Source organism: Achroia grisella, unplaced genomic scaffold (genome assembly GCF_030625045.1).
Source record: "Achroia grisella isolate CSIRO2021 unplaced genomic scaffold, CSIRO_AGI_Agris_v1 utg546, whole genome shotgun sequence".
Taxonomy (NCBI): Eukaryota; Metazoa; Arthropoda; class Insecta; order Lepidoptera; family Pyralidae; genus Achroia; species Achroia grisella.
Window position 1 is genome coordinate 5,596,895 of NW_026712931.1, and position 12,398 is coordinate 5,609,292.

At 31.6% G+C, this 12,398-nt stretch overlaps 1 protein-coding gene across 1 annotated transcript; it reads left to right on the forward strand.

Moving 5' to 3' along the window:
* Positions 1 to 123: 123 nt before the first annotated feature.
* On the forward strand, positions 124 to 6,472 carry LOC131848191 (sodium-dependent nutrient amino acid transporter 1-like). The gene is made up of 12 exons (XM_059197970.1): positions 124 to 241; positions 319 to 372; positions 1,128 to 1,371; positions 1,949 to 2,153; positions 2,717 to 2,855; positions 3,324 to 3,452; positions 3,975 to 4,200; positions 4,417 to 4,529; positions 4,774 to 4,899; positions 5,237 to 5,434; positions 5,912 to 6,043; positions 6,435 to 6,472. The coding sequence occupies exons 1-12, from the start codon at positions 227 to 229 to the stop codon at positions 6,456 to 6,458; spliced, it is 1,605 nt and encodes a 534-aa protein (XP_059053953.1). The 5' UTR covers positions 124 to 226; the 3' UTR covers positions 6,459 to 6,472.
* The last annotated feature ends 5,926 nt before the right edge of the window (positions 6,473 to 12,398 follow it).

Below are 12,398 nucleotides of genomic sequence, written 5' to 3' on the forward strand. Positions count from 1 at the left end.
GTACGTATCTATCTACCATGTATGTAACATAAAATCTTTTTCGTTTACTTTAGCTGCTATTAAAAAAAATATTAGTTACCTCTTTTACTCTATGATGTAACATAATTATTAATTTGACATTTATACACGAGTTTATGAAGTATTTTAAAAGTTTAATCATTATTTTAGAATACTCTTAATTGTATTAATTCAGGTTATAAACAAAATATTTCAGGTTATAAATAAAATGAGCGAAAGCACAGTAAGTACAAAATAGTATCAGAAGTCATTAAATAATTTACTGTGGTTTTGTTACATTGAGAAACTTTTATTTCATAGAGTACGCGAACGAACACACAGACAAATGATACGGAATCAACTGAAAATCCGCTGGTAAGATGACTGCTGGCGTTCTTATAGACATTGTTAAGAATATTTGTTTATAGTGTAGTCAATTGATATCCTAGGTCAGGTTTTTAATACTGATGACTACAAAATACTCATTCAGATCCATTTGATATATGTATGTAAGGATTCAATGAAACTTCTATAAAACTAGTGTTCAACTATAATATTGTATCTATAAATTGAAGAAATAAATAAATACTTCTTTCCCATTTCATTGGCGCCTTGTGAAAAGTTTATTGATTCGCTTACAATGTATTGGGCAGTAGATATCTGTAGTAAACTAAAATTACAATAAATTACAATAGATATCTATTGTAATTTTAATGTCTTTTCGAGGACAATAGGTACCAAATTGTGCTTAGAAAAATGTCTTTTATACCAATTATTCAATAAGTACATATCTACTGTACGTATTGAAACGTCTCTTACGACATCCTGATGATGAAAAAATTATCGTCATTTTCTATCCTATATCTTATTATTTGGGGTCTATACAGTATGTAATTTTATATATCGGACGCTATCATAAGCTTACTTTACTCTTGTTAATATCGTCTTGGTTTATTAGTATTGTATACTTAATCTGTTGACACAAGACAATGGTGGACCTGTTTATGAATGCTTGTAAGACTAAAGACGCCTCTCACTCTTCTTTACGTCGTTTTCCTCTTGGTATTGTATTACTCAATAAGATTAATCTTTAAATATGACAGATATAGGTGAATTAATATCTTTTTCAGATTGTAGATAGATGGACAAATAATATAACGTACCGTCAACTAGTTATATCGTCGTGCATTGGTATAGTTCAATTGTGGTGGCATCCCTATGTTCACGACCTCACCAAATTGCTGCCATTCATCTTCTTATATAATTTGTTCAGTATATTTGTTGGCTATCCAATGTTTTATCTGGAGCTAGCGATTGGCGTGGTCACTAAGAAGGGAGTACTGAGTTGTTGGGATTTATCGCCCATTGCTAGAGGTTAGTATTTAGTTTCAAGTCCAAAATAATTGAGAAGGCCCAGTACATTCTATGCCCATAGGTAGGTAGATTTATCGTATACAATTGAAAGTATAAACTGCTTTTAATGCTGATTATGAATTTCTGCTATGCTGCTATTGTGTCCCGCTAGCGTATACCATACGCTAGCGGGACACAAGTGGAGGATGGCCAAATCTGCCATCCACGGTGATTTCCAGATAGAACCGCGTGGAAATCGATTGAATAGATATAACAGTTTGATAACAATGAAGTCGCTAGTCCTCATTACTGGGGAAGAAAATTTTTAGTAATGTGGACTGTGGATTCCATTGCTAGCAATGTCAGTTTGACCTTCACGCAGTTCCCCCTGAAAACAATCGTTATAGTCCTAGTGAATTTGTCGCGACGGGTTAACTGGCCTCATTTCATGTTCATCTTGTCATCTTTCACTGATGCTCCGTCAGAGTAAACAGGTAGCACAAACGGGTCCACCATTCTATTAATATCAATTTAAAAAAGGCCGTATTAGTAAAAATACCCACACTTTAACATATTATTAGTTTGGTTAAACATTAAGGTATTGGCTTCTCTATGCTGTTGTGCTGCATCGTCACAGCACTAGCGTTGGGCGTGGTGAGCGCTTGGTGCCTGGCGATGCTGGTGCACTCGTTCCATTCGTTTCTCCCGTGGCTGCACTGTGCTGCGAGTGCCCGACCTGCTTGCGCGGCGCGACATCGGCCGCTCCCGCGAGGCAGTGAGACACCGTCACAGTCTTTTTTCTTGTAATTTAATGTTATTATTATTTTTAGTAGTCTTGGCTTAGTGGTTTTAGTAACCTGACTTAGACCGTAAGGTATACATAGATGTAGACAAAATATTAAATTTTATTTCTGACTAGTGATAGAAATACCAGATAAAAATACTCCAAGAGGCAGCTGTAGTCATGCCCCATGCTACGTTGGATTGATAATATAATAATGGTAGGTATTTATGACAGGGAACGGATGAAAAGCTATCGAAAGCATACTGTGATGTTTAAAAATCTATTGTTTTAACTTATCTACTTACATGTAGGAGGTACAGAAAAGTTTGTAGAGCTTATGGCATACCATGAGGTATGCCATAAGCTCTACAAACTTTTCTGTGACATATACGAGTATATATGTAGATATAATACCTTGTGTAACTATAATTTCTATTACTACAACCACAGATACGATAATATCTACCAACTATCTACTATAATATCTATTTATCAACTTAACAACAACATTTTTATCAAGTTTAGACATTTTAAGATTTTTAACGATAAAATATATATGTATAGGTTTCGTTTGTTTCACAGTAATTTTGTGCTGAGCCTAAAGAGGGAAGGCTTAGACGGTGGTTTAGGCAATGTAGTCTGGGAACTGACTTTTTACTATGTCATCTCTTGGATTCTGATCTATTTGATCACCGTCAAACGAATATACAGCTACTCTAAGGTATATAGCTTTACCTAAGTAATACTTTCAATCACATTCATAATTAAATTATGAATCACGCTCTTGTCACTTCCCATTATCATTCTCTGTAATCTTCTGCATAGTAGATACATTATTTTTTCGTCGAATATGTACATCGATATTACAGCTAAAACCTTGTACCTATCCTATTTCTTCTAAAACTTAATTACAGAACGGTCTATTACTTTCTCTTTTAGAATATTTTCTGTGCTAATATTACAAAGACGAAATATTTGATTGTTTATTCTGTTTACATTGAAACTACTGGACATTTTCCTGATAAATAACGTTAGGGATCCGTATAATTACTTCGATAATATATGAAAAAAATACCAAAAAAATCCTTATAGATATCGCGTACGCTGCGGGTATTGAGCAAAATGATTCACGCACATTGTTCGGCGTACTATTTTATAAGTAATAGATACATAATTGTACTTTCAACAGTTGGTATTGTTCAAAGATGTTCTGACATACTTTGTGTTACTATCATTCGCGTTGGGAGCACCAAGACTCAATGGCGCCGGTCGTATGTTCAGTGCTTGTGACTGGGGAGTGCTGCAAAATGGTTTACAGGTTCGACTTCAAAATAAATTGTAATCTCAAGTTAAGTTAAATCTATTTTATGAATTTTCTAAATCTTTACTGTCATTTTTGTAATTTTCAAAGTGTTCGGGGATAATTAGAGAGTTCATACTTGGGTAGGTATATCCCAGTCTAAATATTATATATTAGGGTAATAGTAGAGTGATCTTTGTATTTCTATAGACTTCATTTACTTTAAATTTTTTCATAATTCCGGACAATTCTCACAGTGCCGTCTAATAGCTACCCTAGCCCCGCTAAATAAACCTTGTGTTATGGATATGTACTAGACACTTGATAGAAATGCTTAGGTACCTGCTTATTTTTTAAATACATACATAATTTACAAAGAATAAGCACGATTATCTTCTCAAATATTTAGACTGGGATATACCTACCCAAGTATGAACTCTCTAATTATCCCCGAACACTTGTCTTCTCTCTTGTCCGAACGATTAGTCCAAAACTCTGAAGTTTGAATACCATAAACATTTAAAATGTTTTCATAATCAGATGTGGCGTGAAGCAATAGAATATTCTTTAATGGAAATGACGGTGTCTCATGGCGTCCTCGTGATGCTCGGCGTTTACTGTCCTAAGCAGCAACACCGTCTAGCCACCACTTCGCTGCTGGCGTTCGCTGCTTCCAAGTCTACATGCATGTGTAGCGTGTTTGTTCTAGGAGCTGTTCATGGCGCATTACAACATGATTATGATAACAGTACTAATATTTGGAGTGGTTAGTAGGTATATTTACAGATTATTTGTAGATTTCTGTAAATTTCAAATAAATTAAGACAAATAAATATGAATTTAGATTTTACAATTGAGTTCCGCAGAACTGTTCCTTGTATTTTGAATTTCTGGTCGATCCCTTGTCCGTCCGATTCTAAACGTGCTCGAAATAACGACTGGGACGAAGCATGAAATGATGTAAAAATAATTATGCGCGCAGGCTCAGCTTCAACGATGGTTCTATGGTCAGATTTCGTGACGAGGGTGCCCGGCAGTCAATTTTGGTCTGCTCTTTTATTCTTCACAATGTTTGTGGCATCTCTATCCTCTACGGTAAATATGTTGTAGGTATTTATGTTTTCTATTAATGAGAAAGACTATACAAAGTTGTAAATATAGGTATGGGCATTTGAGCTATGCTACCTGACTATATCTACTCTATCACAATTACATTATCTATGGCCATAAAATTACGAGGCAATATTCACATATTATATATTGATGGACCGACAATTTGCATATGCAGTATATATAAGAAAATCATATTATACAGCCTAACTTTATGTAAATTTTTCAGGCCTTGTTAGTCCAGACAATAATGTCAACTTTCACTGGCCGCTCGATCAGAAAGATTACTTGGGCGTTCCTAGTACTAAACTGCTCATTGTTTTGCTTTATCGGCATAATTACATTGTGTACACAGGTTAGTTTCCTTATTATATTATTTCTTTTCAACAATTTTTATAGTAATATATTGCACGATATCATATGCAGCGTTTCGTTAAGTAAGTTAAGAGATCCATTAAATGTGATGTACATTTGATGGATTTCTTTTTGCCTGGATGTGGATACATTTTCCAACAATGGTACCTATTTTCGAACCAATACGATACTGAAACGTTAAAGGAAAGAGATTATTCCTTCTTTAAAGGCCGCCAATGCACTTGCAGTTCCCTTGGTGTTGCGGGTGCTCATGCTCGTTTGTTTTTATGCTATAAAAATAAAAATTTAAAGCAATAGTGTCTGAATTCATATTACAGGGAGGTTTGTACATTCTGAATTTTCTAATGGAATGGCCTGTAATGAAGCCCCGTGTGTTTATTTCGGCGATAGTAGCAATCGTGGTCACATACATTTACGGACAAACAACGTTCAGTGAAGATGTGTATTTCGCAGTGGGAGAATACCCAAGCGTTTTTATGAGGGTTTGCTGGGCGCTAATGCCTGTATTGTTGGTGGTGAGTTCTTTGATTTATTACAAGTCATAGGTATACTTGTATTGTCTACCAACTTAAACAAAATATTTTTATCGTATTTAAGAAAACAAAATTTGATAACTATTTTTGCATTTGATAAAAAATATTTTTATCCGGTTTGTGCCGTCCGGTGCGTTTATGCAAAGCTGGAGAATCAATAAAATGCACAGCTGAGCTGAGTATGACACTCAAGAGTATGCCTGTGACATTTGCTAATCTTAATTTTCTAATTTTATGGTCAAGTTAATTATTTTTTTAATTTATCAAAGTTAATTCTATGTTTTCGGATATTCAATATTTCTCCTCAAACATATCTAAGAATTATTGGATAAAACAATACAAAATTATTATTACCAACAATCATCAGGTGGATAGTCAGTTTGTTTTCCATTTGAGTTGCATAAAAACCCCTACATTTTTTTTTAAACCGATTACTTCAATTTTAATATTTGTTTTTAGAGTTTATTTTTAGGTGATATGTGCACGTGGCCTTCGGTTGACTCGGTGGCTGGTTGGATTATGGTGGTTATTACCGCATTGCCTATTGCGGTTGTTATGTTCGTCTACATGGTCTTCAAGTGCAGAGTTAGAGTAAGTCAGCAATCTTTAATTCTTCCTTCCGTATAAAGTTATTCGTAAAGGGCACGCCAGTAAAAAGTATTAAATATACTAATTTTCCACAGAGACACTGTATTTCGTGAGTATTCTATATTGTTTTTGGCTTGGTGCGATAGGTGATACTCAGTAACTTGTAAAACAGCCAATTATTTCCAAGTATTGACATATTTTTAAAATTGTGTATATTTGTAATTATAGGACCAACTGCCATAGCCACATACAAAAATTAAAGCGATATTTGTATTTGTGTTTAGCATCATCAGGCTAATTTTATTTTTATTACCACAGTCAGCTCAGTATTTGACACTCAGTATTTCGTTTTTCTTTTAAATTTTTAGGAATAAATATGAATTTCATGTTACAGAACATGGTGGGCAACGAAAAATAAATCCATATAAAAATTGCAATTCAACTAAAATAAAAATGAATTTTTGATTCTATATTTTATTGTAGTGTAGTTTTTAACCAATTATAATAAGTGTAGGATAATAGAGAATAAACAAAATAATATTATCATCAGAATGACACCATATTTAATTCACAAAATTTTCATAACACCAATTTGTTACCAAAATAAAGGATTATTTTATAATTAGTCATACACACATATTCACATAACAACTTAGGAAGCTGACCCCAGTAGACAATGATCACGTCAATTTTAAGATTCATATTTTTTTTGTCTTTTTATACCGATGCCATTATCTACTGGCGTCAACGGGAGCATTTTTTACACAATATACGCAAATCAAATATTTATGAACAAAATATATAACGGTTTAGATTTATTGGGGAAAAAACACTCCTCATTAATACAGCCTTGGATCTTATAGCTAAATTAACTAACTTAAATAATGAACCTCTCATATAAAAATAATAATAATAAAATTACATTACGCGTACTACATACATATTTAAAACCTAAGTAGATAGACCGCCAATATGTTCATTGTTTTGCTGATATTTAATTTCTGTAAATCGTTCAATATTTTAGACTATTGCACATTTCGTATAAGATTTAGCATATTTCTATAGTAATTACTTGTATACTTGTATGAAAGAGATGACACCTTATAGAATATAATATTGATTGCACGAAACATTCGTATACAGACTAGATGCTAATTTTTTGGAACCTAAACACGATTTCAACACATTTACAGTACGGTGTCTCGAACGTTTGTATAGGTTCCATTATGATATAAAAACGAGAGCGGATCTTATAGTGTTTCTTTACAATCAAGTTTCATACAAAATATATAGTCTAGTCTATACAATAAGCTCTCGTTATAATCAATTTGACTTTCTATGGTTACATACTAAAATTGATCTGGGTTTGGATAAAAGCATATTAATTTTAGCAATGTTGTTCTGAATCTACAATAAGCGGTAATTAATAACTTTCATTACAAACAACTAACTACTTTAACTGTATAATATTAGACACTGTAATATTGTGATAATACAATTAGTACTTTAGCATACAAAAAAGCTGCAAATTTCAAATATATAATTTAAATCATAAATAGGTTTTATATAGATCCATCTAATTTAGAAACATTCACCAATCAATAAAATAGGTAAAATGAATACAATACGTAACGTAACAAAAGTTGCTATATTTACACAGGAAATTTAATAGTTTATAGACGATTTCAACATGAATTACACTGACTATAGTACTACAGACATATAATTGTAAGTTTACGTGAAATACACCAGTGTATTAAATACGCTATATATATTATATGTCACAGCCCACTGTGATAAAATCATTCAATAATAATCAGTGACACATACCAGTAATATCTAAATATGCTACGCGAGACACATAAACGATATTATGAGATATTAAAAATAATAAATTATTTTTATATACGTATACAAGTTAGTATAAGCAAGTGCACCACTCTGAAACCCAGTCAATACAAAATGAATATAAATATCCACCGTAATATCCTATCTTTTTATATTGTGGATCTTTGTGCGCGTATTGCTCTTAAGTTATATCTAATTTATAGTGAGTATTATAATTGCTCTTCAAAAACTAACGTGGGACGAAAAATATGCCATGATATCTTTCAGAATAAAGAGGCTTCGGAGAGCATTTTCGTCGATTAAGGTTAATTTTTCGAAGTTCTAGTAGTTAAGAGTTGCCAATTTCATAGAAATAAACGAATTGGACTTATATGTAGAGTTGTTAACATCGATCACGACTCCGTAGGATACAATAAAAGGAAATTATTACGGTGGTTTAGTGTTCTGGATTTGTTTGGGTTTCAGCTTGGTATACCTAATCATACCAAACCTGTATTACTTAAAGGAAATTATTTACGGGATCATTTATGCATATTTATGAAATTATGCGCCTATGAAGCTATTTAAGGGTAAATTATTTTAAAGAATAATATGAGCATTAGAATACCCCTGCAGTGTAATATTATTTATTTTTGCACTTCAGAATAAAGAATCTGAATAATAATATTCTTCTGCGCGGTTTCATCAGAACAATTATAGTAAAGTGTATGATTTTATATATGCAGAGAAAAATTAAAGTACTCTACATGCGATATCAAAATACGCATGACTGAAAATACTTTTACCCTAAGTCGCATGCGCGAGATATGACAAAGTATAATGTGTATGCGATTCAAATGGTAATAAGCACAACGACATTGATCAAATTCGATTGATTTACACTTATATTTAAACACTGTGATATTGCAAATGTAATTGTATAAAGTAATTTTAAATCGAAATTGACTTGATGAGGTCCTGACATACAAATATATATTAGGTGTTACTCATTTAAATAAGTAAAATGATCATATCGTTGAAAGTACAAGCTTAAGCACAACCGAAATATTAATTTGTAAATAAAAATTTGAATCACGTAAGATATATTGTCGTCGTGTTATATACAAACTATTCCAATAAATAGGCAACACAGACTTAACTAAAAGGCAGTAGTTACAATAAACCTTACATGCTAAGCGTGTGCTTTATTTGCAATAATCGAAACCGTCTTCGGACCCTGCTCTCAGTCTTACCCTATTAATCATTCATTGTGTTTAATTTAACCATAAAATATATATTTGATCAATAACATAATTTGATCACCAAATGCAATGGGTAAATTTATCCAAAATAAAGAACAATATACAGATTTCCAATTGCATTAACATAATACGTCAATTCTTTTAGCTTAGCCGTATCTTGAGCATTTTAATAAACCCGGAAACCCTAGATAACGTGCAACCCTTAAATATATGATATATATTTTGGGCATAACAGTTACACCCTAACTCAAGTATATGTAACGAAATATTAAATACTTGGGGAAAAAATGCGTCAAGAATCTTCTCAGAAAAAGAAAATCACACAGAAATGCAACAAATATACATGTTTAGTAAGAAAAAGTATAAATCTACATTTTGTGCAACCATAACTATAGCATAAAATGAATTATGATTAAATATTTTATTAGTATTCTTTGTGAAAATTAAATAATAGTAATAAATATTAAAGATTATTCTTTACGGTGATGTGATTAGGAAACTCAATATTTAATGAAACTCGTTGTGAGCTAAATTAGAAAAAACTTTTGTAGTATAGGTCTAATTATATTCAACGCAAGAGTTAATATGTTTTACAAGTCCTTGTAAAATACAACGAATAAACAATGAGATTGATACTGATACAACATTCTTTAAACCTATCATTAAAAATATATATTTTAAATACTTTAATCTTGATAGATTAGTATCTGATGAAGACATTTAGTTCATACTGCTAAATAATATTAGCTGTAATTACATTAAAATAATTATAGTTTAATTGTAAAGATAGTGTTAAAGAATGATACTTCAAAATTAACCCCCTTGTTTAATGGTAATGAGTAAATAAGCATTTCACCTGATACTATTTTAAAACCAGGATTAATATTCATTATCAAATATGGGTGAGACAATTGTCTCTGGTTAAACCGGCTCTACGCGAACGTGGAGCAGCTCATTCTTGACTAGTTGGATAAGAGTTGAAACTACAAATTGTGTGCATAACAATGACAGCTAGAATATATCAATTAACATACTAAATATTCGGTAAATAAAAACGTGAGGAACTAATATTGGTGTCTCACACGAATGGTGGCAACACTTCGAGTTGTTTTGTTACTACTATAATTATTGCCAGTTGCCTAATTAAACTATTTTAAAATCTACTACCCCAATCCAAATAAACAAATTAACAACAACCAAGTTATACATATAAAAGCTTAGCAAGTTAGTAAATAACTCGGAATTATCATACAAAACTAAATCTATTTCGATTCATTACAATAGTAGTTAAATTGACTAATTTTAAGACGAACTTATATTTCGATACATTTTGGACACCAAAGCGCATTCAAGATACCATCTTATAATTACGACTGGTGTTGGCATTTTATAAACACCTTAAGTAGAAAAGCTTTAAATTAGTAGCAACTTTAAAATGATATCCATACTTTTTGGTCAATTTCATAATAGCAAAATATCATCATTCAAATACCTAATAAGGCATTGATGTATTGCCTTCATCACTCTTCAAAGGGAAGGATTTCAACACCACATATAAAAACCAAGATACACATGCTGGTAGCAGGCATGACGAAGTTAGCATGGTTTGAGAAATGTTAGTAATTAGTATCTAGCATGAAAATGAACTTTATGACAATAGTTGAAGTTGAATTTTGTTCGTCTCACAACTATATAATTGATTATTTGCAATTCAAAGATCTACAATAGTTGTTCCACTTCAGACCATTGTATTTTGTAATTAATTTCTTAAAAGTAAAATCACAACTTATCAGTATAATACAAAACACAAATGTACTTCAAAATAAAGCGAGCTACTAGCATGCTAATTTATCTTGGCATTAACGCAAACTCTTGTCAAACAACAACATTGCCGTGAGATCAAATGGTTTAACGAAACTGATCATCAAGATAGCGCAGCTATGCTCGTACAAATCACTAACTATAAAACAATCGAATTCACAATAGACAATAAATTACATTGTAAAATTTAGTATATACCCAACATTTTAGTTAATAATAAAATTCACTTTCTATACGTAGAACCTGTCAATTGAAAGCAAGATAAATCTCGAATTGAATTTGAATAATATTAAAAACAGACATTCCCCATACAACATACCAACGGCGAGATAATAGACAATCTATTTATAATTAACACTTAGTATATCATTACAATAACAATATCATACACAAGTGACTACAACTAATCAATCCGCTACATTAGTTCTCAATCATACCATATCACATGTAACAAGGGCACATTTAACTCATCCTTTTATTATTCCATCAAGAAGCACCGATTCATCGAGACAGTCTGTGTGGTGCTGCCCTAACTCACCTCGCAATCCCTAAAACTACGATCAGTATATTACTAGGACGAAACGAAATTCAGGTTACATATTCTTCCTTCTTAATAAACTTTGCACCAAATATTTCTTCTCAAACACCAATATTCGTTGGAAATGAATCACAGTACACTGTGATCCACTCTACTATCACACAGCATCAAAACTTTGTACTCTCTATCAGTTCTTTGCCTAAATTTCCAACACATCAAACCTCCATTCAACATTCATCAAAATGTTTAATACAGAAATAATATGTATCATGAATTCAATAGTTAAGACTACATTTTTTTTACATTTTTTAATAGTTTATTACACCACAATTCCATATTGTCCAGTATAGAACTTGTTTAAAACTTATCAGCATTATTTAGGAGTTGAGGCACATTGATGTGACACAATGTACCATTACCTTTTTCCGTATTTTTTTTAATGCACAGAATGTTTCTTTAGAAATAAGTTTACATAAAAAAAGTTAGTAAATTCGTAGGAAGCGTGAAAGAGATTTTCACAAATTTATCACAATAACATCAATTGGCCCCAACTCATATTATGAATTTATACACTAATAATAAATTTAATTATACAAGTTTTGTGCAAGTCTTGACAAGTAAATAATGATGTAATTTTACTTTGAAATAAAATGACCAAGCAAATGAAAAGTCTTTGTACTTTATCAAATAGACAAAAGAATTGATATATGTACATTTGAAGCGAAACTATGAGTTTAAAACTTTTATGAATATACAATATTAATGATATAGATGTTTTAGTCATAGCTAGGGACAGTTGTTAGTATGTATATAATGTTAAAAATAATGTCACATACATAGCTACATATCAGGCATTCAAATAAGCACAATAACTAATTACACTTGATAATATCAATTTGTTTGTACTAAC